The sequence below is a fragment of the Candidozyma duobushaemuli genome (assembly GCF_002926085.2).
Source record: "Candidozyma duobushaemuli strain B09383 chromosome Unknown B_B09383, whole genome shotgun sequence".
Taxonomy (NCBI): domain Eukaryota; kingdom Fungi; phylum Ascomycota; class Pichiomycetes; order Serinales; family Metschnikowiaceae; genus Candidozyma; species Candidozyma duobushaemuli.
The window spans coordinates 1,312,271-1,338,497 of NW_020289895.1; the positions used below are offsets into that span (position 1 = coordinate 1,312,271).

The 26,227-nt window shown below is 48.3% G+C and overlaps 11 protein-coding genes across 11 annotated transcripts; 2 read left to right on the forward strand and 9 right to left on the reverse strand. All coding sequences in view use genetic code 12, as the record gives it.

The window, feature by feature from the left end:
* Positions 1 to 64: 64 nt before the first annotated feature.
* CXQ87_002050 (uncharacterized protein) lies at positions 65 to 1,246 on the reverse strand (the record flags this gene model as incomplete). The annotated part of the gene is made up of 1 exon (XM_025480571.1): positions 65 to 1,246. One exon carries the CDS (start codon positions 1,244 to 1,246, stop codon positions 65 to 67), a length of 1,182 nt encoding a protein of 393 aa, XP_025334871.1.
* Positions 1,247 to 3,032: 1,786 nt separating this feature from the next.
* Positions 3,033 to 4,817, forward strand: GYP8 (Gyp8p; the record flags this gene model as incomplete). The annotated part of the gene is made up of 1 exon (XM_025480572.1): positions 3,033 to 4,817. One exon carries the CDS (start codon positions 3,033 to 3,035, stop codon positions 4,815 to 4,817), a length of 1,785 nt encoding a protein of 594 aa, XP_025334872.1.
* A 55-nt stretch (positions 4,818 to 4,872) lies between these two features.
* CXQ87_002052 (SAGA complex subunit) lies at positions 4,873 to 6,695 on the reverse strand (the record flags this gene model as incomplete). The annotated part of the gene is made up of 2 exons (XM_025480573.1): positions 4,873 to 4,886; positions 4,910 to 6,695. The coding sequence occupies 2 exons, from the start codon at positions 6,693 to 6,695 to the stop codon at positions 4,873 to 4,875; spliced, it is 1,800 nt and encodes a 599-aa protein (XP_025334873.1).
* A 993-nt stretch (positions 6,696 to 7,688) lies between these two features.
* On the reverse strand, positions 7,689 to 8,144 carry YNK1 (nucleoside diphosphate kinase; the record flags this gene model as incomplete). The annotated part of the gene is made up of 1 exon (XM_025480574.1): positions 7,689 to 8,144. One exon carries the CDS (start codon positions 8,142 to 8,144, stop codon positions 7,689 to 7,691), a length of 456 nt encoding a protein of 151 aa, XP_025334874.1.
* A 1,519-nt stretch (positions 8,145 to 9,663) lies between these two features.
* CAF16 (putative ATP-binding cassette family ATPase) lies at positions 9,664 to 10,626 on the reverse strand (the record flags this gene model as incomplete). Its single annotated transcript, XM_025480575.1, has 1 exon — positions 9,664 to 10,626. One exon carries the CDS (start codon positions 10,624 to 10,626, stop codon positions 9,664 to 9,666), a length of 963 nt encoding a protein of 320 aa, XP_025334875.1.
* Positions 10,627 to 10,731: 105 nt separating this feature from the next.
* Positions 10,732 to 13,593, reverse strand: GCR3 (Gcr3p; the record flags this gene model as incomplete). Its single annotated transcript, XM_025480576.1, has 1 exon — positions 10,732 to 13,593. One exon carries the CDS (start codon positions 13,591 to 13,593, stop codon positions 10,732 to 10,734), a length of 2,862 nt encoding a protein of 953 aa, XP_025334876.1.
* A 797-nt stretch (positions 13,594 to 14,390) lies between these two features.
* On the forward strand, positions 14,391 to 15,368 carry SAM4 (S-adenosylmethionine-homocysteine S-methyltransferase; the record flags this gene model as incomplete). Its single annotated transcript, XM_025480577.1, has 1 exon — positions 14,391 to 15,368. The coding sequence occupies one exon, from the start codon at positions 14,391 to 14,393 to the stop codon at positions 15,366 to 15,368; it is 978 nt and encodes a 325-aa protein (XP_025334877.1).
* A 225-nt stretch (positions 15,369 to 15,593) lies between these two features.
* CXQ87_002057 (uncharacterized protein) lies at positions 15,594 to 17,342 on the reverse strand (the record flags this gene model as incomplete). Its single annotated transcript, XM_025480578.1, has 1 exon — positions 15,594 to 17,342. One exon carries the CDS (start codon positions 17,340 to 17,342, stop codon positions 15,594 to 15,596), a length of 1,749 nt encoding a protein of 582 aa, XP_025334878.1.
* A 1,292-nt stretch (positions 17,343 to 18,634) lies between these two features.
* Positions 18,635 to 20,836, reverse strand: CBK1 (serine/threonine protein kinase; the record flags this gene model as incomplete). The annotated part of the gene is made up of 1 exon (XM_025480579.1): positions 18,635 to 20,836. The coding sequence occupies one exon, from the start codon at positions 20,834 to 20,836 to the stop codon at positions 18,635 to 18,637; it is 2,202 nt and encodes a 733-aa protein (XP_025334879.1).
* Positions 20,837 to 22,300: 1,464 nt separating this feature from the next.
* On the reverse strand, positions 22,301 to 22,711 carry RPL42 (60S ribosomal protein eL42; the record flags this gene model as incomplete). The annotated part of the gene is made up of 2 exons (XM_025480580.1): positions 22,301 to 22,617; positions 22,663 to 22,711. 2 exons carry the CDS (start codon positions 22,709 to 22,711, stop codon positions 22,301 to 22,303), a joined length of 366 nt encoding a protein of 121 aa, XP_025334880.1.
* A 1,047-nt stretch (positions 22,712 to 23,758) lies between these two features.
* On the reverse strand, positions 23,759 to 24,403 carry FGR41 (Fgr41p; the record flags this gene model as incomplete). The annotated part of the gene is made up of 1 exon (XM_025480581.1): positions 23,759 to 24,403. The coding sequence occupies one exon, from the start codon at positions 24,401 to 24,403 to the stop codon at positions 23,759 to 23,761; it is 645 nt and encodes a 214-aa protein (XP_025334881.1).
* Positions 24,404 to 26,227: the final 1,824 nt, after the last annotated feature.

Sequence of the window (26,227 nt, forward strand, 5' to 3'; positions counted from 1 at the left end):
TCCTTAACTTTCTCATAATCATCCCCAAATATGGCAGTTATGCCTTCTTTTCTGTCAATGACGCTCAAATAGCGTCCAATACAGCCTTACGGCCCAAATTCAACAACTTCAATCTCGACACAAAGTCGTCCCGGTTGATGTAAGCTCCACACAATCTTCTCTTTCCTGTAAACTCGGTTCTCGAGTGGAAACAGCGCCAATTGTCGAAAATCAAGCACTGGCCTGGCTTCAATTGGTAGAACGTTTCGTTTTCTGGGGAGCTGATAATCTTGTACCACAGTCTAATGGCCTTGTAGAACTTAGGCACATCTTCTGGATTCTCCCAATTGTCCATACACGAACGGTCGCTCTGGTTCCAACGAACCTGGAGAAGCTTCCCTTGGTGGTCGAGCTTGAAAACTGGCTGTGGAAGGTCTGGCTGAATACAGACCTTCTCTTCACCTGCCGAGTGAGCGGGAACTGGGATTCTGGTCAAGATCTCGAAACTCTCAGGATCCTCCTTCTTCAATTGCTCGGCACACTGGAAAGCGTCCACCAATGAAGTAGTTCCGCCTTCTCCGTCGTGGAACAAAAGATGGAACAACTGGAGACCAGGGGTGTCGGACCAGTAGGTTCCATCGGTGTGGGACAGAATGTCGAAGTTCGTGTAGGCGGTATCCTTCTTGGTCAAGTCGGAGGTAAAGTCCCAGAATCCGCCGTAGTGGGTGGGACGGATGTACATGAGCTTCTCACACAACATCTCCGTGTCTTCAGGCGTCACGGGCACATGGTCGATCAAGGTGAAGCCGTACTTCCAGATCTTGAGGCACCAGTCCTTGATGGCGGCCTCGCCGTCGGTGGCATCGTCGGACGCCATGATCGCGCCGTAATCAACACGTGGCATGTTGTTCTCGATGTCCTTGGTCTTCCAGTACTCCATCTTCAACACGTCCTTCTCGCCCTGGACCTTATTCTCCAAAGGTACGATTCTGGGGTTGTACGCGTGGAGACGCAACCAGTCGAGCTCGTATCTGGACTTGTGGCCGTTCTGGCTCCACACAATGTCAAATCCATCGTTGTACTTGCACTCGTCCGGACGGATGTTCTCGTCGATGGTGGCCGAGTTCAACAACCTCTGCTTGGTGATATCGTAGAAACAGTCCGTGCAATGGCAGTTGTCCCTGAGCCACACGTAGTGGAAGGCCGTGGCAGTGCCGTCGATGTCCACGGTGAGGGCGTTTTCAGAAAGGGAGAAATCTTTAGTCATGGGGAAAAAAGTGGGGGATGGCTTGCCTTTATATATTCGAAAATCCGGGGAAGCGCGGAATTTTGCAGGGCCCTTTTGCAGCCATTGAGCTGCACCTCTGCTGATTATTTTCAGCCACTCTAAGCGAGATCCACACTTTGCATCCAAATGGAGAAAATACTTTAATTTAAAGTTTTTACAATCTTCTTTCTTCATAATATAGGTGGACCCTTGACGTGACGCAGGGCGCCATGCCGGTATAGCGGCTTCGGTGGGGCGATGAAATCGCCGCATGGACTATAGATTAGTCCCATAGGCTGGAGATAGCTTGATTTTTGAAATTTGAACAGAGATAGAAGTGGCTAAATGTGGAAATGGGCACGTATGGAGGATTTAAATATGAGGGGAGGAATGATGGCACGGTCGGCTACTACTGGATTGGGAGGGAGGTGGGTGCAAGGTGGAAATAAGCTTTGGCTCAAGGCTTCGGTTTGTTCGTTATCGAAATGAATTCAAAATCTGAAAACAGTAAGTGTAGATTTTCCGTCGTTCTTGGAGTAGAGTCTACCACCTTTATCAAGTAATGGTATACTCCGTTTGCAGATCGTTCTTTGTAAGTCTTCAGAGATCACCTCTACAAAGAGTATCAGGCTTTACGTTCAAACATTCACCTTGATACAGGCAGGCATCTGTTATGTGGTTCAGAAGCTAGTGTATGATACGACGCACCGTTTCTGAGATACGTTCATGGAGTCATTAGCTTTAACTGATACGTGAGGATATTCTTCCACTTTCAAGACGTTATTTTTTCCACGGATCTTGCTTGGTATGTGGCATTTTCTCGAGATGATGAATGCTGGCAATTGAATGGCACTTTCGTAGATATGTATATGCGAGGTTCTGCTGCTTATGGCTGCAAAATAGTGGCAGCGCCAATGCGATAACCAGAAAGAAGACCACACTGTACACTATAGAAGGTCATTACCAATCAGCTTCATGACAGCTTCTCGATTGCCTTTCGGGGCTATTAACTCCAGTGGTGGAGGGTATTATAAAACACAAGCGAGCCATCATACATGCGAAGGTGAAATATCCAAAGGTTGCAAATTTCCAGTCACCAGACCGAAACCTTACAAATCTAATACGAGGTTATTCAAAAGATTCAGAGGGAACATAGGATTTCAGTCATTAGCAGAGTTCGATCATCCTCCATGGCATAGCTCTTATCTCACCTCACTACCCCAACTTTGGAACACTGAGCAATCAGAGAACTCGGTACACCTCCAATCATAAAGCTCCTTCCCCTTGATCAACATATCGCCAAACTCCACCCTCCCTCTTTCTCCCTCAAATCCCTATCCTCCATCGCCCGTGACCGTTTCGCTAAATCCAGGTACCATTGTTGGTCCCATTGACCGTTATCACATGAAGCCACGGAGAAGTGCCCTTGATTCCGGACAAAAACGAACCCACAAAATCAACCAAAACTTCAAATTTCAAATATCTTTAAGTCTCCCTTCCGAACTATCCCGTTCCGCCGATGCCGCTGCAACATTCCTATCAGCTCCACCTGCCTTATCAGCTGATTTGCACCCAAATGGCGATCCACCAGGCACCCACCGGGCACCCACAAACACAGCACAAAAACAGCAGCCATCTTTAAAGAATCATCAAATTCCAAAAAGGTGCAAAAAGATAAAAAATACCCTCGCCGTTTGAATCAACTAGCCCAACTTTCAGCATGTGGGCTCCCTGGCCTGCATTCACCCCAGGGTCAATGTCTCACCAACTCCAACCCAACCACACCATGCTGACGTCTTTTGAACGCGGCGTATCCAAAGAATGGGTGGATTTCCACCAGATGGCGCCGAGCATATATAAGGAGGACGGTCCGCTCAGCGAAACCGTGAAAAATTTGAAGTCCAAGGCGGTCCAGGAGGCGGTGGAGGCTCACAACTGGAACTCGGTCAAGGAGTACTGCCGAACCCTGGACGGGCTTGTTTCCAATGGGTTACGAAAAAAGGTCTGGCCGGCGCTTCTAGGCGCTCTGGACGTGTCGCTGCATCTCCAGACTTTGGACCACTTGAACACAAATGATCTTCAGGAACACAAGGACGAGGACCAGGTGCTATTGGACGTCAAGAGACTGTTTACCGTGACGTGTATGGCGCCACAGGGGACCGAGGACCTTGAGGAGTTGCGCCGGCGGCTTTTTGGGCTTGTTGTGAGGGTCTTGAGGAAATACCCCCTGTTGAACTACTACCAGGGTTTCCACGATATCGCCAGTGTGGTGCTCCTTGTGTGCTACGAAAACGGCCGTTTTGACGAGACTACCGCCACGGCGATTTTGGAAAGACTCACCGTGCTCCACCTCCGTGACTTCATGCTTCCAAACATCGACCTCACCGTGAACCACTTGAAGGTTGTGGCGGCGCTTCTAGAGGAAACAGACCCGGTCTTGTTCCAGATCGCCTCCGTGTCGTCCCAGCTGTTCCAGATCACAAACGGCCTGTACTACGACTACAAGTTCATCGAGCCGCTCCTGCTGATTTTGACCATCTTCAGCCACGACATCACCGATGCAGCACTTCTACTTCCCGTGTGGGACTTTGTGCTCAGCTACAACTCCGTGGCGGCCTCCTTATACATTTACGCCGCTGCCTTAATCCAATTCAAGAAAGACATCATGACCAAACTAGACCTCGACGACGACACGAACGCTATGTACCTTATTGACCCGGCCCAGGCGCATGCTGCGCTCAGTGCCTCCAATTTGTTTACTGATATCTCCGCTGAGGACCTTCTGCGGATCTTGGGCAGGGCCCGCAAGTTGATCGAGAAGCATCCGATGCTGGCATTTGCCAATAAAGAGAAAACCATCGATTCGTGGTTCGCCCGCTTCAACAAGGACTCTGTTCTTGTGACCTCCTCCAGCTTGGAGAAACAACAGAACATGGAACATCTTTTTGATGCCGACGAGTTGGCAAAGATCTTGCAACTCCAGCACGAACAGCAACAGGCGGAAAGCAAACACGCTAGTGACATTCTTGCCGACGAAATAGAACAGAGCGCCTTGACGGACTCTATTGCATCCACCGATGACGACATCAACTCTACGAGAATGAACCTGCTTTCGTCATCCTTGTCCAGCTTCAGCGCAGCCTCCAACTCTCTCAACAACACCTTGGTGAACAAGTCGTCGATGTTGTTCAAGAAGATGTTCAGCCACTCAAGCGACAGCATCAACGACGAAAGCTCCGTTGCCAAGCGCAGCAAGAAGAGAGCTTTACGCCTGAACATCTACAAGGTAAGTGTGAGCGTTGGTTTTGTTGGATTTTTGATTCACTGCTTGCTACGCCACAGCGAAATTACATTAAGAAACTACCCACTTGGGCCCTTTGGCCTGTTCAACTCCATTAGTGCGTCCGTGGAGTCGTTTCTTCCCGACACCATTGCAACAGTCCGCCATGGCTTTCGGGAAGTTGCAGGTGGTATCACCTCGAAATTTGGCGAAGCGCTCAACGCTGGCATTGACGTTACCCACATCGGAATAGGTACCTTGCGTGATTCCATCTATATCGTGCGCAGATGAACCTTGCATTTTTTATTATTGTCCCTCATAGTCGATCGAATACACAAGCACCGCATCAGCATAGGATGCCTGGCCCCAGCCTCGGCTGCCACTTGTGCTTATCATGAAACGGCCGGTATCGTCCACATATAAATTACTCAACATTCCGCCGTGGTGGCCAGGAATGACGAAGAAAGGTGTAGCTCTCTTTTTCAGCACGGTTGTTTCCTGGGCAAACTCGTTGTAGAGACCCAAATTGTAAAGACGGATGTTGTCGTTCGAGCCACATAGAAGGAAGTTGTCATTAGGCATTACGGCAAGGGCAGAAACAGGGCCGGAAATCTTGGGGAACTGGAGTGTTTTGGATACATTTGGCACCGCTGTAGAGCCAGTGCCCAGTTTATGTGGCATCCGCAATGAAAGCTCTTCAACGGTACTGTTTCTCCTACCCACGTAAATCTTGTCACCGTCATTAGACCATGCCGAGGTCATACACCAGGGTGGTACTCCCTCAGGAACGCCAATTCGAAGAGTAGCAGTGGATGTAGATACACGAGCATCCCAGATGTTCACGGTACCGTCGATATTGGAGCTCATGAAGATGGAGTCAGAGGTGACCACCTTATTTTTGCCCTTTGTCTCTGGTTTCGACTTGGCTGCTGCTGCCTCATCATCGTCCTTGTCTCTCTCCTCATCGCTGTCGCCGAATAACGAATCCACATCACTATTGTCGTTTTTTGCTTCCGTTCCGTCCACTTCAAACGTAATGTCTGTTAGTCCCAACGGCCTGTACTGGATGGTGGAGATCTGACCGGTGCTGCCCTGGTATAAATTGACCACCTTGCCTGTGTTCAAATCCCATTCCCTGATGGTCTTGTCCCACGAGCCCGAGAGAAACCTGTTCTGCTCAAAGTTGAGCCGGAGCACGGAGATGGTGTCCAGATGGCCGTTTGCCGTGGAATGTTGAGCCTGTTTTTGGCTGTTGTGAGGGAAGTAGTGGTGAATGGCTCCCTCGTTGTAGATCATTGTGTAAAGGGAAATGCCGCCCGACAGCAAGCCCGAAAGACACCAGTAGCCGTTTCTCTCGACATCTAGAGCATATACGGGATTGACCTTGGGTTCGTATGAAATGGCACCTGAGGTGAAGTCTGAGGGTTTGATTTTGGGATTGCCGTCCATGATTTGCTGTTTCGTCTGCGGCTGCTCGTTTTCCCAGTACGAGCCAATGACACCTGCCTTGGTGATGCTGTCCATTAAATTGTGCTTCTGAGCAACCGTAAGCGGCAGTTTTCCCTCTATGGATGCAGTGAAGTCGTACTTTCTGATGAACCCGTCCTCACCGCCGGTCAAGAGCCACTTGGGACCCTCGGAAACTGCAAAGGAATGACACTGGTTCGCGTATGGACACGCCACCATCGGCGAAATATCAAGGTAATTGGCTTTCTTCATGCCTTCTAGAGCCCTCTGTCTTATACTGACGGCGTCGTTGGGAACAGAGGCGCCATTGGCCTCCTCCAGCCCATTGCTTTCCTTATTGGCCGAATCCTCCTCGCTGTTTCCGTTTTGTTCGTCTTTTTTCTCTGCTTCTCTATTATTGTCATTGGCGTCTTGAGACTTTTGTTCTTTGTGTTTGTCGTCGTCATCGCCATCTTCTCCGTCTTCATCTTCTTCATCGTCGTCATTTCCCTCTTCCTCATCATTTCCGTCGTCGTCGTTGTTCCCCTCCTCGTTGTCGTTCTCGTCATTTTCGTCGTTTTCGTTATTATCACCATTCTCGTCTTCATCTTCGTTCTGGTCGTTCTGGTCCACGTCCATGCCATAGCTATCGTTTTCCTCCTCTGCATCTAGCATATCCTCGTCGTTATCCCCGACATTGAAGAGATCATCGTCCATGGACATTGGAGCTGATGGTGGTGGTAGTTGACAAGCGTAGAGGTGTGCAGGATGTTGATGTAGTAGGTCCAGAGGGTACCGATGTGGAAGAAGTGGTTACTTCTATTTTGGAAATAAAGATTATGGAAGTTTGAAAATTGTTCCAAAGGGACTATCTTCCCGTCTTTTGTAGTTTGAATTGCGACTTGTGTTCCAGGTTTGACATACATGGATGGTGGAGGCTGCTACGGAGTACTTGAGACATAACTATTAATCGGAGCAGAAGCATACCAACGATTCTTTCAATCTATATGTTGAAGCATTTTAGCACGTCATGTTCTAAATGGGTATTTTTGGGTTGGCGCTTTGGTGAGCTATTCAATCTGCAATGAATAGTGTCCTTCTACTTCCTGAGTATGACAGGCATCCCTCCCGTGATTTTATAAAATTAGAAGACAATTCAGTCTTTTCACAAGTCTCTACTCTCAAGTCCATTTTGATTCTCAAATACTGAACTAGCACCCATTGTCTAATGGAATGGCTGCGAAATGGATGCAACGGTGAACTTCTGAGAAAACACATATACTTCTGCGTCCAATTGCACTCGATACATCCTTAACGTCACTTCGAACGCATCATAACACGAAAGCTTTGTTTTCGTTCCGGAGGATTCAAAGTGAGTTGGACTTTGAGAAATGGCCAACCGTAATACCCAATCAATGGAAGCTTAATACATATAACACAGCCATTCCTACCGCTTAGCAATCAGTGGCTTCGGAAACTTCCGCTACTCCAATTTTAATATGCCCCTATTCAATCGAACATTCAGTCATAGAGATCACAACTCTTTACCAATGCACCCCAGTGGTACCAAGGTCACACAAACCACCCCTGATCCGCCAACAATCTTTACGGGCTTTCCTGAAGATCAGATATCCTTCGATTATCCCTTCACCCCCTTCACTCTCCACTCTCAACTCACTCTACACATCCGTGGGAAACTACTGTATTCGTATACACTTACTCGTAGATCCAGGAGAACAAGGCAGGCTTGTACTCAACCAACTCCTCCTTCTTGAACCACAAGCCAATCTCCTTCTGGGCAGACTCAACAGAGTCGGAACCGTGGCAGACGTTTCTACCCATGTCAAGGGCGTAGTCACCTCTGATGGTGCCTGGAGCAGAGGCCAATGGGTTGGTGGCACCCAAGATGGCTCTACCCTGCTTGACAACGTCCTTACCTTCCCAAACGGTGGCCAAAACTGGACCGGAAAGCATGTAAGACAACAAGGATGGGAAGAAAGGCTTGGACTGGAGGTCGTCGTAGTGCTCTCTCAACAAGGACTCGGAAGGCTGGCAAAGCTTGATGCCGACCAACTTGAAGCCTCTGTTCTCGAATCTACCGAGGATCTTGTTGGTGAGGCCTCTCTGGACGCCGTCGGGCTTAATGGCAATGAAGGTTCTTTCGTCAGACATGGTGGTTGTGGGTGAAAAAAAAAATTTTCCAGCCTGGCGAGAAGAAGTAGATAGGGCGTGCACGTGACGAAAGCGGGTATCCGGCGGTAGACTTGTGGTCAACGGTAATAGATTGATATAGAGGATGACTTGAGGTCAATTTTGGGTTGGAATGATTGAAGGTGGATTTTTGGGTGTGGTGGTGGAGGTTGGTTTGGGGTATCTTCGCATACCCAATCATCGAATCACATGGAGGATGGAGTTTGAAGAATTGCCTTGCTTCTGTGGCAATTGGAAATTATGCACTTACGAAGATGGCAAGAAGATGGCCTGGTCATTGAATTTCTCTTCTGACGTTTTTGTTTGGTTGGATCGTAGCACTTATGGAACGAGGCGTAAGGCAACCCACGTGGATTCGGTGGTCAAGTGAACTGGCCTCTTTCAATTGTCAATTGAAGTTGGTTTGTGATATCTGTCCTTGAATAGGCGAGAACTTGCTTCATGGCTGTTGAGGAGGCCGATTACGGCTTGGTTCATCAAGATCAATGGCTGCGAAAAGCCAACAATGGCCTGGGATTACCATAGTGACAGGATAGTATCCGGTGAATGTGACAGCTTTCTTCAAGTTAAAAGACATGAGCTCATCAATTCCGATTCTGTATCCTTATAGCTTTCGACATCTTCTTATAAGTAAAAGGTTTGAAGCTCATCAATTCCGATTCTGTGTCCTTATAGCTCTATGTCGTTAGTTCGTTCTACCTGTCTCTCATTTGAATTATATCCACGAGGTAAGACGACTGAATTGCCTCCAACCCCGGGTAAACTGAACTTGTTCTTGAAATTTTCCTTTTATTTGCTTTAAAGTGCCTGCTCTACCTCCAGTTCCATGAATGCTTTAGTGTGGATGGGTAGTCCGGTCTTGGAATCACATATGCTCCAGACAGTCTGTCTCGAAACTTCTCCTCGAGATCAATGGTGCTGGATTATATCAGAAATCTCAAAATACAGTCTCCAAAGTGCATCTTATTTAGCATTCCCTATTGAATTCACCGGGATCATCTTCAACCAGTTACCCTCTGTACCTCACCAGATCCACCATCGACCCCATTATCTAAAATCACCCAATTCTCACAATCCAATTCCCTCGATAAGTAAAATAGTCAGTATCCTCATTCATTATTTTTATTCTTTGATTTCTCTATTTATATTTTTCTCAGTGCCATGTTGATCTGGTTGTTCCTCCACACCTCCATCTCACTGTTTACATCGCGAACAAACAACATCAACTACATGTCTGTTTCCAACTTCAGCTCCCCTACAGCGCAAAAAAGGGGACCATCCACGCCGCTCACGCCGGCAAAGTACAACAAAAGACAGTATACTCAAAAAACACCCAACAAAACGCCGAAAGAGCTTCTTCAGATCCCAGCTTCAGAGTACCAGAGAGAGCTCCTCCAATGCAAATACAGCTTGTGGCTCACGCAGAGGAAACTCGAGGAGGAGAAGGAAATCACAAAGTTCTTGGAATTAGAAAAAGACGCTATGGACCCGGCTTGCCCCGAGTTGCCTGGAAGTACTGGCTGATCTTGGAGTCCTTATCGAAGTAGTGACCATCACGAGCATTGTCCCAGTCTAGCTGTCTTTTGGCAATCCGCTCCTTCTCTTCTTCCCTGGATCCACGCTCCTCGAGATCGTCCCTAAGCCAATGGAGCACCAAGGGGTGTAGCGATTGGGCGAGAGCCACCTTGATGCGGTCTATAACTCCAGCAGACTTCTTCACCTCCACCTCGTCGATCTCCAGAGAAAAGTCAATCTTGCCCACGTCAACGTCGTCTGTCTTCTTCCCCGCATTGAGATGGATCACACGGTCACACCAATTCTTTCCGAGCCCGTCGAAGATATGGGTGGCATAGATCACACAGCAGTTGCGCTCCTTGCACTCTCTCTTCAAGAAATTGAGCAAGTTCTGGCGCACAATGACATCCAAATCGACCGTCACTTCGTCCAACAAAAGCAATTTCCATGGCTTGAGGAGCCCCATCACCAATTGCACTCGTCTGCGCTCTCCGTCACTGATAGCACACATGGACCAGTCTGGGTCCAAATCCATGATCTGTATGAGCTCGTCACGTCTTTCCCTGAACGCTTCGCCGCCAATTGACAGAATGAGAAGCTTGACGGGGATGTCACGCCGAACGACCTCGTTGTTGGCCCACTCGGTGCCCAAGTACGAGATGTAGTTGTTGATGTCGGAATTGTGCTGCTCGTGGCGGGTGGACGAAAACTCAAAGGGGTCAAAACCTCCGAGTCTGAGTTTCCCTTGCTTGACAAGCGTCTTACCAGCAAGGATCTTGAGTAGAGTCGACTTGCCTGCTCCATTGGGTCCGACCAAAAGATTGGTTGTTCCCCATGGGATTTGCAAATTGATGTCTTCCAATCCGCATTTTTTGTTATTAAAAACGTATGTAAGGTTCGATGTCTCCACAGCGAACGTCGAAGTCATCTGGATCTATATCGTATCGATAAACTTGTAGCCATCTCAAGTGACGCCATGTCAGATGCCGACCACCGTGCAGGCACTGCACCATTTTTTGCAACCAAAGGCAATCTAGTATTGCAACTCCTCGAGCCACTTGAAAACGTCACTTCTCGTAGGTTCGTTTCTGATACCGTTGAACAAATCGCGAGCAGCTTCTAAGAATTCGGCGTGCTCCACATTGAACTTTCTCAAGTACGTCTTGAGCAATCCTCTGTATTCGTAGAAGAGCCATTGCAAGTCGATCTTGGCCATCAAGGCCGAATCGCTCTTTTGCTCCTCGTCGAAATCCTTTGTTATTTCAATTTCATCGGTTTCAGGACTTGCAAGTTCGAGCTTATCCACTGTAGAATTCAAGTTCTCGACAATCTTGCCAAACAACATAAGAATCACATCCTTGAAACCGTCTCCCTTAGCACTAGTGCTCAACACACGATTAATGGACTCCATACACGAGACATTACTGATGATGAGGTTGTTCTCAAAGTCCAAGGCTTTCTTGATAAGGAACGAGGGGTTGAGTATACCAAACTCTATGAGGTACTCCAAGATGAGGAAAGCCACTTGCGGCTGGTGAACCCAAATTCTCAAGATAGAGTCAACAATCCATTCTTGTCTTTCCTGGAATTGCTCTGGAGTCAATTCCAACTCAGGGAACGAGAAGTCGGTACCACTAGCCTTGTAGTCTTCTTCGGTAACAGTCTGTCCGCTAATGTACTTCAACTTGGCGATGTCTCTGTTGATGATACTCACCACAGAGTAGATGGATCTCGAGCCAATGTAGGCATACGTTTGGAAGAGCAAGTTGACCAAGATCCGCTCGGCATCAACATGCACCACAGACGACTTGATAGCCTCGATTGTCTCCTTAATCATGTCGAAGAACTGTTCATTAGATCTCCAGTTGGCAATGATGAAATCATAAAGCTTGTTGGCAACCTCGTGAAGAGGAAGTTGTGGGTTGGAGAATTCATAGATAAGCTCCTCCTGGGGTGACAACATCAACTTATCTCTTGTCTCGTCCTTGCGCTGGTAGATGGTCTCCGTAACAATCTTCTTCAACTCCTCATTGTTGCCGCCATACAACTCGTAATCGTAGTTGATGACAAAGTTCAAAGCGTTGGGGAAAAGAGAAATGTCAAGGTATTTGTAGAACTCTTCAAGAGCCAAGAGTTTGTTGTCGCCGATGTCGTCCTGCTGCATCGTGACAAAACTATCCTTGATTCTTGCCTTGTTGGAAAGACGAATCTCCTTAGCAATCAAATTCTTGATGAATGTCTTTTTGGGGTGGTATTGGAGGTTGTCGTAGAGCTGCGAATCAGCGACCCACTCGTCCCATTTCCAGCTAAAGTCGAAGTTAGAGATCTGTGTAGTCATCCAGTCCATATACCTAATCTTCAACTCGTAGTCTAGGGTTTCCAAGTTCTTGTAGAAAAATCTAATGGCTCTACCAAAAACAGGCGCAATAGACTCTGGACTCTCCTGACAGCACGAGATCAAAACTGTGTAGTAGTAGATCTCGTAATGGAGAGGCTTGGGAAGCTGGAAAATCATTGTAAGGATACTCTCAACAGCAACATCCTCGACTTTCCAGGTTGAAAGTGGAGGCACGTTTTCACCTGCCTCATTGTCTTTCGCAATCATTGAAAGCTGATCGACTGAAGAGCCAGGAGGGCTGAACAAGTCTCTCGAGCAGAACAAGTCCAAAATGGACAACTGAATCGAAGCCTCCTTTTGGTTGAAGGACATGTTTGTCAAGATGTCAAAGGCAATATCCTTGAAAAACAAGCCAAAGTAGGATTCAATCGATGGCACGGTCTCGAAGTCCGTGGTGGTGTTGTACACCTGGAATAGAAGCCTAGGGTGCTGGAACCAGAGGCTATCGATCAAACCGTCAGGCTTGTAGGCGTTGATCTCGTCAATCGATGGAATCGACAATTGTGGCAAAGCATGTTTCACAAGCTCGTGGGAGATTTCATTGGAGTCCAACGCTTCCTTGATGATAGGCTCCATCAAGTCGGCATAGTCGAGGAAAAGAGCACCTTTAAAGCCATCCCAATTTTTCTCTGGTTTCTGCAACGCGGTGATTGCAGGCAAGATCAACGTGATGAGCTTTCTAGGCTTGTATGGCAATTCCTCAATGAAGTTCTTGTGCTTGGAGTCAAATGGCTCAAGAACAGAGACCGAGCGTTCGTTCTCCTCGACGATCTTAAACTGAGCGGCCAATTCAACAATCTCGTTGGCCTCCGCAACAGTCTCCTCAGAGAAGTCGTTGGCAAGAAGGTATGGTGTTGCAATCAACACATTGTAGAAGATCTCTTCAGCAAGACCGTTTCTCTTGTCGCCAGACGCGTTCTGCAACTCAATGGCCGTGTTCAAAAGCTGTTTCAACAAGTTCAGCACGGCCTTGTCGGCGATAATTGGGTTCAAAGCACCCAAAAACTTGAACACAGACTTCAAGTCGTTGAAAACACCAGCATCTTCAGCCTGTTTCTCCTCACGAGTCTCCACCTCCATCAGCAGCTCCCTGAGCTTGTCTAGTAGGCTCTGGGCCTTGGCATGGAAGTACTCAATGACGTACTTGGCCACCAAGAAGTTCTTAGCGTTACACACGAAAATAAGCACAGTCAAGGCGGTGATCTTCTGGGGCTGCTCAATGACCACAGCGTACAAGGTTGCCAAAACGGCCTCTCTCAACTTGTCGATTTTCTCAAACTCGGCCACAATCGGGTTGGAAATGTACGAGATATCGTCCACCTGGGTAGCCAAGTTACTGTTTTCACCGATTCTCCTGATGTCTTTGCAGATATCCAGGATCAACCCGACCGTGGGGTCCACGTGTTGCTTTTTGGAAGGATCATCGTATTCGTAGCCTCCTGCAGGTCCGTCGGGCCCCTCGAAGTCGTCTCTGGTTCTCTTGTTGGGGTTGTCCATGAGTAGTTGATGATGAGAGAGTGTGCAGGCGATGAAGAGTGGAGGTGGTTTGACTGTTTTTGACTATGGTGAAAAATTTTGCAAGTGGTGCGTTTTATGCCTGAGGCGATCAAGGGGGTATTTAGATTGATAAATTTGAGATCCCTTTTCGAAGCTGGTTTAGAGTGTTGATGGTGGTTTGCAATTGCTGCGAAATGCTGGCTGCGTTTTGCAAATGTATGGTGAGAAGTGAAAGAGCCAGTAGTTTTAAAAACATTGACCTTCGATTATAAAAGACACAACTTGTTGATTTGGTGAAGAGGGCTGTGTTACTTTTGATTTTAATTTGTTTTTTTGTTTAAGAAAGTGTCCGTACTGAAATGGCTGCAACAATGGTATTAAGAGTGTTGAAGGTGAGAGACAGAGGCCTCAACAGATGGAACCAAAAGCCAGAGAAATTGACAAGATTCTCTTCATTGTGGATCAATTCAAATCAGCAAGTAAAATCAGCAGAAACGACTCATATATTTTCGTGATGCAATGCACCAGAGTGTCACCAGAATTACCCTACTTGATAAGTTGCATCATTACATACTAAGCACCACACCATCTCTCAACAGACACACCAGAAAACTTCCAAAACACAAACTTCAATGAAACCTCCCCAAACCAACCAAACCAACCTTCCCCAAATCTCCATGCCAAATTGCTTGACCAAATCGCTCAGCCAGATTGCAAATCGAACCACTTACTCCACAACGCATAGCGCACATTAGCGCTTCTTTCGCAGCCATCCACAGCGAACCACACTCTTCTTCATGGGCATCAAAACGCTCCTTGAAAAACACCGCCTTGTGCTCGACGACGCCCTCGGCACCCAGCTTGAAGAAATCATCCCGCCGTCGTCGCCAATGTACGTGAAAGGCTCTCCGTTGTGGTCCACGGAGGTGCTTCTAGGAGACCCTCTGATCATCGAACAGGTCCACTTGAGCTACCTCGAGAAGGGCGCCGACGTGGTGATCACGTCTACCTACCAGGCGTCGCAGAAGACGTTGGAAAAGCACAGAAACATGGATTTGGAGGGGTCGAAAAGCGTATGGAGTAAGGCGGTGGAAACAGCCAAACGCGCCATATCCAAGGTGGATGGAACACGGTATGTGGCGGGATCCGTAGGTCCTTATGGGGCGTTTTTGGCCAATGGGGCCGAGTACAGTGGAGACTACGGCGATGTGGGTGTGGCTGATTTGGTCAAGTATCACCAGGAGCAGGTTGCGTTTTTCGTGGAGAACGGGGACACCGATTTGGTGGCGTTCGAGACAATTCCGTCTTTTGACGAGGTCAAGGCCGTGTTCAGTCTCATGGCGGAACCACACTCGTCTAAAGAGTTCTACGTTTGCTTCTCATGCAAAAACAGCACCACCCTCGCTGACGGCACGGACTTGAAAGAGGTGATTGCTTTCGTGCTTGAGCAAAAAGAAAAACACGCCTCTATAAAAGAAAATCTTATCGGCGTGGGCTGCAATTGCGTGGATTTCGAGTTGGTTTCTGGATTCGCAGCATACGTGAGCAATGCCTCCAGCAACTCATTGTACTTGGTTGTTTACCCCAATCTTGGCTTCAGCAACGACATGTCTGACGTCAGCCAATACGGCTTCAAGTCCGATACAGAAAAATGGCGGCTGGCTTTGGAGGAGTGGTGTGGTATTGAAACTATCAGACTTATCGGAAGCTGTTGCAGCACAGGACCTAAAGAAATAGCAGCAGCCAGGGCGGTAGTGGACGCGGTGAATCATTGATCGTTTTTGTGGGTTATAGAGGATAGACTACATGCTAGGCTAGGAAGCAATTCATCGGTAAAAGCATATGGACAGGGATTAAAAATTAGCGGGCAGGGCCCATGAATAAATAGCACAGAAGTTGCGATCGAAAGACAACCATAAATCAAACTTTTCGTGCACCGCCGTGCAACCAACATGTACATCGGCTTCCGAAACCGGTCGTAAATCGTAAAGGGCGTTGGTTTATGCAAGGGAAGAAGTAGTAAGTGAGACCTTTTTGCTCTGGAGCCAGTCCTTGAATGCAAAGACCGACATGATCCAGGCCATGAGAAGGGTGACAACTCCGAGCGTCACGTTCAACGTGAACATTGGCGTGTATCCGTAGTACTCGAACGTGTGAACCACTGGATCACACGACTCCATGAAAATAGTGCCGCCGCACATCAAGGCGAAACTCACCACCAACTCCGTCATGGGGCTCAGTGGACGAGTCAACGACTTGCTGTTCACGGGAGTCACCATCTGAAGAACGTAGGTGAGGAGTCTGAAGGCACAGCCAACAACGAACAAGTTGCCCCACTGGGTGTGAATTGCAGTAGACAACTCCAGGGCCTGTTCGTGCTTGGACATGAGCACACCAGTCCAGTAGATGGTCAAGATGGGGAATGGGTTTGGAGAGAAGCCTGGCATCGCCTTGGCGACGCGAGCAACATCTTTTGAGTCAGCAACGAGCGCCATGTGCTCGGTTGCTTTCTGAAACCTGTAGCTGCTGAGCTTCTTCTCCACCAAAACACCACAAAGACCGCATCCGATGAAAATGAACGCGATGGAGGCGTGCTGCAAATCCTTAGCAGACCACTCGCCGCCTGGATTGGCCAAGTGCTCCAAGAAGATGTTGGTGGAGCCGTAGAAGAGAATCAAGGAGGACTCGACAAACTCCATCGACCAGAGGCCAATGGGCTGCCATTTGAACCAGCCTTGGTAAGCCTTCTTGGCGGAAACAAACGTGTGGTTCCAGGCCCAGCCCTTCTCACGGAAAGCACCGCAGTAGCGGGACAAGGAGAGCATGCCCAAGCTGAAGAACACACCGCCCTTGATGAAATGAGCCAACAAGTTGAATACAGCTCTGTCAGTACCGTAGACAGCGTAGGTGGCCACGGCGACTCCCGCGTACACGAGGAAGTAGAAAAACAGCATCCAATTGAGCACGGCGGTCAAGACGGTGGCCGTTCTGCCAAAGGCCGTCACCACACGCTGGAAGAGCGGGAAGCGGACCACAAACGAAGTCACGAAACCTGGCTTGTTGATCATGGAGCCATTGGAGGTCAAGTGGCCGTTGGCGAGGCCTGGAGTCAAGTCATCGAGCTCAAAGGAGTCCAGATGAGAGTCTCTCAAGGTCAGAGCTGGCGAGTCGAGAGACGCGGTATCGTCGTCGTCATCCACGGCCTCGTACGCGTGAGTTTCGATGTCTAAAGAGGAGTAAGCCTTGGAAATGAGCGCCACGGCCCAATGGACAATGGTGCCCACAAAGAGAATGGCACACATCGGGTGGAACGCGTTTCCCGGGTAGAGGTCCTTGATGGAGCCCGCAAAGACCCAGTAGTTGATCACAGAGATCACGATAGCAGCCGCATGGAGCGTCAAGGCCGGGAAGTAGAGCCGCGAGCCCGTGTTCCAGAACACTAGCACCAATGGGTACAAGAGCATGTATGACAGGGTCCACAAGGCGATATGCGTGTAGAGGGCGCCTCTGTGGGAAGAAGGCGTGTTGAAGTATGTTTCTGTGGAGTAGTTCTCCCAGAACAAGCGCTCCTCCGGCTTGAGATCCGTATCGAGGATGGGCATGCCGTGATGATGGTGCGCCACATGTGGCGTAGGCACCAAGGAAGGCGTGGATTCTAGCGGCGTAGGAGCCATATCAGTGTGGGGATGGAGGTGTTCGTCATTGGCGGCCACAGCCAGGGCAAGAAACGCTAGAAGAGCTAACCGCATGGCAGATTGAGTACCAATTGAAGCAAACAGATGTTTCAGAAAGCAAGGCTGCTCGGATGGGAAATAGGCCGGTTATATAGCGATGGAGCGCAACCAGGAGTGTATGATCGAGCCAGAGGTTCCGGACATCATACCGTCCTCGATGCCGAGCACAATGCTAGGCATGCTGTAAACAGCCTTTTTGTCTGAGGTCATCACAATCGACCCCACCCGCGGCGGGCGGAAGGCAAACACGAGTTATGAGTAGATTTCCCGAAACGAAACAAACTTTTGGTTTCCCAATTTTTGTGGATCCACCGTGCCCTGAGCCGTTTGGTGAGCGCGCCGGAGGTTTCGGATCCAGATTGTGGGCCGACTGAGACCGGCATGCTCAGCAAGCATACATACTTTAGCCTCCAGCCTCGCGTAGGCTTAACACAGGAGGAAGCGAATTTTCCGACTTGATTTCCGAGGCGCTACGCTTGGCACAACAAGTGTCAAGAAATCCAAAATCTTTGCTATCGGATGGTCATAGTTGAGCAGTTTTTAAAAAAACCTCGGCTCCCGCGCCCTCGATGCCGAGGTTGTGGCGAATGCTTGGGTGCAAATCAATCAGGGCAAATTTGCTCACTCGCGTACTGCCCAAAGCTCACCGGGCCCTGCCCATAATAGGATTATCCCCGAAGCGTGACGGCCTCCCTCCCGCAACACCATCACCGTTTCTAGTTTGTTCGTTACGCTTTCTGCAAACCATAAGCAATTTGCTCATTTCGGACAAAATCGTTCCACACCTTGCTTTGTCAGCATGCATGCCTTCACCTGCTGCTGCTGTCGCAGATTAGTACTTTCGCAGGGCTGCTATGACATCCTTAATTCTTTTTAGCTCCATGCATTGTCGATCAACGTCAGTGGTGTCTTGCACCTGCCCATTTCTGGCATAAACGGGGTGCTTGTCTTTGTAAGTACAAACGGAATAGTCGATCCCGACGGCGTACTCATACACCTTCTCTTTTCGTAAAAAACCCCTTCCTAAAAATTTCGATCCTTTGTCTTGTCGCATTATGCAATGTTCTGTCTGAGCGGCGTGAGCTAAATCTCTCAAGCCGACTGCCCTCAATCTAGTCTCACCGACACCGTTGCCTTGCATACAGCTCGCAGACGGGCCTCTTCTATTCTGAAACATCCCGTTCCTCCCGGTTCTTCGGCACCAACTCCAATCTGGTTGTTTTTGGAAATTTGAAGTATGTAATTTAATCCCGTTAAAGTTCGCTGTTGAGAACCCTTGACGCTTTTTAAGTGACTAGCCGCACCGCCTATAATGCGTTCTTTCTCGTAAGATAGTCGAATCTCGAGTATGTGTAACCAATGAAAGGAAGATCCTCCTTGATGTTCTTGAGGTCGCCCTGCTGCATCTGCTGCTGCTTGTGGGCCCGGGTCATTGCGGGACTGTCGGGCACATTCTCCAATTCGTCCGTGGGGAAGAACCTCGTGTCTGTGATCGATTTAAGCTTGGGGATGAACGGCGCATCCACACGACGAATAGTTTCCCAGTCGACACCCCGGAAGAAAGGATGCTGCTTGATCTCTTCGGCTCCACCGTGACGACCCAAACGACGGTCACTAGACGTCAAGAGACGACGAATCAAGTCCTCCGCTTCAGCCAGTAGATGGATATCCTCTGGAATCACCATCAGCTCCTGCCAATTGATAATCTTACGGTAGGTCTCGTGCGGTGTCTCAGAGCAGAAAGGAGGCCAGCCGATGAGACACTCGAACATGATCGCTCCAAGCGACCACCAGTCACATTCTTGTCCGTATCCCTGGTGGATGAAGATCTCTGGTGCAATGTAGTCTGGTGTACCGACGGTGGAGTATGCCATGAGTCTTCTGCTCTTTCTCCAGGTCTGCATCTGCTGTCTGTTGCTCATAGTCAAGTGGATGGCATCCACCATCATCGAATTGCGCTGCGTTTGGGCTTTTCCAGGCACCTGCAACATCGAGTTGTGCTTTGCATCCTCCTTCTCCAAAAGCTTCTTGTAGTACTTGGAGTCGTGGGTCTTGTGGAAACCAGTAGACAAACCAAAATCAGAGAGCTTCACGTGGCCCCGCTTGTCAATCAAGATGTTGTCAGGCTTGACATCACGGTGGATGAAACCCAATTTGTGGATCGCCTCAATGGCCAAAACACACTCGGCCATGTAGAAACGAGTAATGTCTTCGGTAAAAATCTGCCAGCGGATCAACATCGTCATCAAATCGCCTCCAGGAAGGAACTCCATAATCAAGTAAAGGTTCACGTGGTCCTGGAAAGAGTAGTACAACGACACAACCCATGGCGAGTCACTGCCGGCCAAAACGTCTCTTTCAGCCTTCACGTGAGCCAACTGGTCCTTTTTGTACATCTCAGACTTCAAAAGCGTCTTCATGGCGTAGATCTTACCGGTATCCTTCTTTTGGACCAAACGAACCTCACCGAAAGCTCCCTTACCGATCACCTTGACGGTGATAAAGTCTTCCAAGGATAACTTGGTTCTTCTAAGGCGCAAAAACTGGGACTCTTTCTTGCCCAAGTTTTGCAATTGTCTATTCTTTCTCTCCTCACTCAGTCCTGCTTCCTCCGCCATCAACTTGTTTTCCAAATCCAATCTTCTTTGGTTTCTCTCGATCGCATGGCTCACAGACATCTGGTAGTAGTTTTCGAGCCTGAGCTTCATAGCAGCCGCCTTGTCCTGAGTGATTTTGCTCATGACATCGGGGTTTCTGTTGAAATAAACATAGTTCTTGTTTCTTTCCCGGTCAGCTTGTGGCAGATGAGTTACTTGAGAAGGAGGAGTTCTTGGAGTGTCGGATTTTCTGTACTGAGTCTGAGGTTGCTGCAACAGCGGCGGCTGCTGAACATGGATCTGAGCACGCTGTTGCACTGGCGACTGTTGAAGTTTCTGTTTTGGAGGTGACGATGCCAAATTTCCCACTGATGCGTTGTTTTGAGCAAAGCTCAACGGGTCGTTGAGCGAGTTGGTCACGGAGTTGGAGGCGCTTATTTCCGACAAGTTCGTGTTGGACGAGTTGTTCAATGCTGTGATGCCCGCAGGAGGCTGGAAGACTCCCAGAGATGCAGAATCCACCAGCTGAAGGTTTCTCTCTGGAATAGTGTCAAAGTGGTTTCCGTTGGAAAACGTTGGCAGCATCTGCACAGGCTGCTGGCCATAAGCGTTGTACTGGGCCTGCTGGAGCACGGGCTGCTGGTAGAACTGGGTGTACCGGTTAGAGCCTCCATCTTGTCTAGCAGCAGTATTGTCCACAAACGCCAGCGTGTCCTCATCCATGAAGGAGTCCTCGTGGTACTCCTGATGCTGCTGATTCTGGAACGCCAAATTGGGGATTTGTTGGCTATGTAGCTGGGCTTGAGGGTTTGTTTGTTGTTGGTACGAAGGACCCTGGTTGATCTGGCCCTGGCCACGCCCAGAAGCGTGATCTGCTCGTACCTGGCCCATGTAGTCGTAGTTGTAGTTCATAGTCACGAGATTTTGTGGCTTTTTGTGGGACTTTTGAGCTGGATTTGGTGTTTTTCAGAAGCGAGTGTTGCCGGGGAGAAGCTGATCTGCGTGATCTGGATGGCAGAAGGGATGATTTGAAATACCTGATTCACCTAAGCTGCAAAAACGTGCTTTTAATCTGAAAAATATGTCCAAACCGGGAATTCTATGGATCTGGGTGTGTCTATCAGTGCTGTGTTTGAAAACATTCTCAGTCTCGTCGTGGCTGATGGGAACGACACCCGTACACCACAGTCGAAAATAGGGGAAACGGCGGCCGGAGTCTCCAGAAAAAGCCGATTCCATGGAGAAGATTTTCTGGATTTTACGAATTACAACTTGTTATCATCGAATCTCTCCAAAAATGAAGCTTATACTTGCTTTCGTCTACCGTGCCTGAACGCGGTATCAAACCGTGCGCACAGATAGTGGTTGATCCAAGAGAGACCGTAAAAAACGCCTAATTGGGAGACGACGATTGGTCCGGAGTTTTTAAACTTTGTGCATTTCTTTCAAGGAAGTTTTCGTTTGAATTTTTTTTTTTAAAAGTTTGGGAAATTTTGGCTTTTCCAGCGAGCAGGGCATCGACATACTGGCCCATTGTGGATGTAATATCGTTACTGTTTAGGGTATGGACAAAGCGTGCCGAGAAGATGAATGGGGGTTGTGGCAGTGACGACATTTGAATTTGACGATCCAGGAGTGGGTGAAAGAAAAGGAGATTTGTGAAGTTTTGTGGAAGTTTCATGGATTAGGTAGAGACGATTTTCATTGTAGGTTTCATGGAGAGTAGGTGCTGGCAATTATTGCAACTTCAACGCAGCAAGATGATATTCGAGTTTTTTGGTAGTACTTGAAGTCGTTCAGGAATTCAGACAGCTTTATGTAATTTGACGAAAAATCTGTTGATTATCTTCTTCAATATGGAGTGGCTTTCTGTGATGAACAGTGGTACTGACATTAATGGTACCAAGATGTAACATAAACATAAGCATTCTATGTTTCTTGATTATCTTCGACATAAGAAGGTAAGTAAGCTTGAAATATTATCCAGTAGCGACTTTGGCACCAGGGTAATGAACTGGTTCAACAATCTACATCTCATTGCAGCCAATCATACATTCAAGATCCCAGCTAATTCGAAGCTTCAAGACCAAACAGTTCTGAAACTGAAGTGAATGCACCTCTCTTTGGATATCAATTTCAGAAAGCCTTAAAATCACCCACTATACCTAAGCTCGATGACCCTTCTCTGGTATAGGCGTTCAAGTCAACCTTCCAGTAAATCATAAAAGATTTGTCCAACCAATATCTTTTCTTTCTCAGTCGACGGCCTCTCATCCAAAACCTCATCACCTACATGCACCGTTCCCGGCACCTACAAGCGTCTCAAGAATAACTATATTATGAGTCTTCGTAAAGTACAAAAAAGCCAGCGGCCGCTTAGAACTGCAAGGCCTGGCCCTTCTGCTTCTTGTCACCACCCAACTCGAAGTGCTTACATCTCTTCAAAGCCAACTGGGCCTTGGTCTTGCAAACAACACACTCCAATCTCAAGACAACCTTCTTGGTGGTCTTGGCCTTCTTGTGGAAAACGGGCTTGGTCTGACCACCGTAACCGGACTGCTTACGGTCGTATCTTCTCTTACCCTGGGCGAACAAGGAAGCCTTACCGGCCTTGTACTGGGTGACCTTGTGCTGGGTGTGCTTCTTGCAGTCCTTACCCTTGCAGTAGGTCTTTCTGGTCTTTGGAACGTTAACTGGTTGTTAGTACTGGACGGGAGTTTCAAGGAGAGCCGGTGGACGGGAGCATTTTGAGTTTGTAGCGAAAACGGTCAACTTCGATGGGTTCATGATTCATTAAATGGACGGGCTGGGGGCTCCGGTGGAGTATTTTTGACGGGTAAAAAAGGGGACGGGTTGGAATGACGAGTGGATTATCATGGTGGGCTCTGCTCCTTCGTTCGGTGTGTTTTGAACATACCCATTGTGACTAGAGTTGTAGGTGTATGAAAGGTAGAAAAATTTTCTAGTTTTTTCAGAGTGTAGTTAGCGCGAGCAGTGGAGGTGTTGGAGTGCTGGGTGTGTGCAGGATGCTCTCTACTGAGGTTGTGCGCACCGTTAGGGTTTGAGCCCTAAGACCGTGGAGCCCACCAGTGGGTGGCAAACCATGGAAGTAGGCAAAGTTTTGAAGCAAACATGAATACAGTGCTAATGAAATAGGGAGAGAAATAGGTGAACAGGTGTGGTGCATCAAGGTGTAGAATGTGGTGCATGCTAGTGGCTGTCCTGAAAAGGGTGTAGTGAACTCACATTGTAGATAAAAAGTAAAATAAGTCTGATTGGCAATTTGATTACGGAAGCAGCTTGGAATATGATATTGACTTCTTTGACTTTTTTGTTGTGCAAGAGAAAGTGTGGGTTCAGTTGAAGGTTGGTAGTACACTGAGAATTCAGCATACAGCTACACCATATCCAAATGGTGATGAATAGAAAAGCAATACATTCTCCCATATTCGTGGAGTTTAAGATTATTTGTGTCATTTGGTGACCAAAATCGAAACTCCAATTAAATGGGGTCTTTATTCATCGTAATACTTACTATGAAAGCTGAGAGTGACGGAGCCAACTATAGAAAGCATTCAAGTTGAGAAGTCGAAAAAGATCGAGATTGAAATTGCTCAACCGAACATTTAATCTGCCTTTTAAGTGGCCCTCCTACTAATCTTAGCCATCTACACTTAGCCATCTACACTTAGCCTTCTGCTTATCCTTCTGCTTATCCTTCTGCTTATCATTCTGCTTAACCTTTCAGCAGCATTAAGCCCTCGTTAGCCTACTTCGCCTCAGCGAACCTACAACCTTCTTCATAAACATACATTAAAACAACAGGGTATAGAATTAGACGGTGATGGTGGAGGTGAGGGTGCTTGTGGAAGTCACCGTTTCCGTGGACGTGGTGTCGTAGTACTCGTAGTCCACCACACACACACCATCGTTGACTGCCGTCAGAACAGAGTCAAGCAGGTAGCCTGACTCCAGAGAAGCAGAAGCGTCGTCTGCGGTTTCCACGGACTCCTCAGAAGCAGAGGTGGATGTGGATGGAGCCGGCGTCGTGGGCGACTGGGTGGAAGGAGCAGCCGAGGTTTCAGGAGCCTGAGTCTCCTGGGGTTGAGATTCCTGAGGTTGAGTCTCCTGGGCGGTTTCTTCAGGGGTTTGAGTTTCTTCAGGCTGGGTTTCCTGAGGAGTAGAAGTCTCAGCGTCTTGAGCCTGAGTTTCAGGTCCAGCTGGAGCTTCCACCTCGGAGCTCCCCACACTTACGAAAGTATGGGGCTGGCCAAAAATCGTCAGGGTGTATGTCGATGTGTACCTGGTTGTGGTGGTGGTTCTTGTGTTGGTCAGCCAGTCGGTGAGGGTAGAAACGGTACCTTCCACGACATTGGTGTTTGTGACGGTGTTGTCGACGGTTTTGGTCACCTTGACGACTTTAGCCGCCTGAGTGAGCGTAAGGAGGGACGCGAGGGAGTAAAGAACGTGGAGTTGCATTTGAAAGAAAGACTGGGGTGAGTTGTAAGGAAGGACTGGGGTGGGGGATAAGTGGGTTTGGAGATTCGCTTCGCTCAGGCGCGCTGTGGATGAGTTATTGCTTTTTGGGGGTTATGGGAAAAGTGGATGAGAGCTGGAATTCGGAGGGGTGGGTTGGTCTTTATAAGGCTGGCGGTGGTTGCAAAAAGTCCTATGCGGGTTTTGATGGTGGACTGCACACAGCCCAACGGGTGCAGCCCGCTTGCAGCATCGAAGGCTGGCTGCTTCCCAGAACAAAGCGGCCCAGCCAGCAAAGAACCCCGTAACAGGCATCAAAACAGATACTTGTAGTAAAAGTATGCACTTTAGACCCTGCGGCTCGGTAGCGCCGGAGAATGGCGCTTTTAGTGTACTGACACCGGCGTCTTCTGTGCAGTACCGCTGGCAGCAAAGCCCGAAGAAGGCAAGTCGACCGAGAATTAGGCAAGGTTCGAATCTCGCCTATTACTTTATCCAGCGAGCAGTCCAGCAGTTTAGATTTTTCTGGAGGCATTCCGTAACGTCACATTGCGTAAGCACATGTTTCCTTCGGAACGTCACATTCTATAAAGTTGCCTCAGCCGCACCCTTAGAGCCAGAGAGCTGGTTAGCAATGCTATGGGATGGATTGTTTGGAAGTTTTGGAATGTTTGGCTTAGGCGGAAAAGCGAAGAGGAGAAGGTTTTTGAAATAGAGGGGTCAAACGGTGTAAGTGATGTGGAGTAGGAGGAAGGAGAAGTGCTATGAGGAGATAGTAACATAATTCACGCAGTGACATCAAGGTCACTGCAGTTTTCGTATTTCCTCGATTTTTGATAATTCAATCAAAAGAGGGGCGGGCTTGCCCGCCTCGAGGCTTGATGGGTAGGTTTCTGAGCCTCACCATACTGCTTGTCATAGTGCTTGTCATAGTGCTTGTCATAGTGCTTGTCATAGTGCTTGTCATAGTGCTTGCTTTGACCGAAAACCCACCAATTGAGCCTCACAAGAATGCTCCACGAAATTGCGAATTCACAACCCACAGCCAGCACGAGGCTTCCTTGTTCTTCGTCGTTCTTTACGAATCTTCTGCTCTGTCGGCTGAGTTACCTTTTCATGCTGGATCACTTGCCAAGGAGCTGCCGGTATGATCCAGCTTCGTATCTCTAGCTTGGAGGCCAGGAATGCGGCAATGGCTGTTACGTTAGAAAGTTGAGTAACATGGTTGGGTAACAGAGTTGGTAGCGATACCTTCAAGCCTAAAGCCAAATAGGCTAACAGCGTAGCGAAACGCAAACCCGCTGGATTTTTAATTTTTCGAACAGACTGACTTAGGTGATGTGGCTGGCAGTTGTATTGATGTAATTGGTCGTTCACTTCCATGTGGTGGTCGTCATGATAGGTCAGTGTGTACTACACCATTTTCAACAACCCAATGATGCAACCAGCGCAAGCAAACCAGCGTTCTAACATTTCTTTACTCTGAATATTCTCCAAAGATTCTAAAACAAATAGTCAGCTGGCGCTCGGCTTCTGCTTCACTTTTGATTTCGCAACCATCGAGCCAAGACCTCGAGGTCCATTGTACCAAGCAATGCCGAGGCCAGATCAGCCAGAAATCAGGCAGTTCAGTACCAAAAATTATCTCGAGTCAGCTTTTAGCCAGTTACGAGCCTGCGGCGTGGAGATCAAAAAGGTCCCCATTGAGATGGAGTGGGTAACACGGGAGGTATGCTAAGACGAAGAGAGTTATGAAAAGGGGGGATGTAGATTGTCATTCTTCACCAATTGAGCTTCAAAGCACTTTTGAGAGAAATAGGGATCATA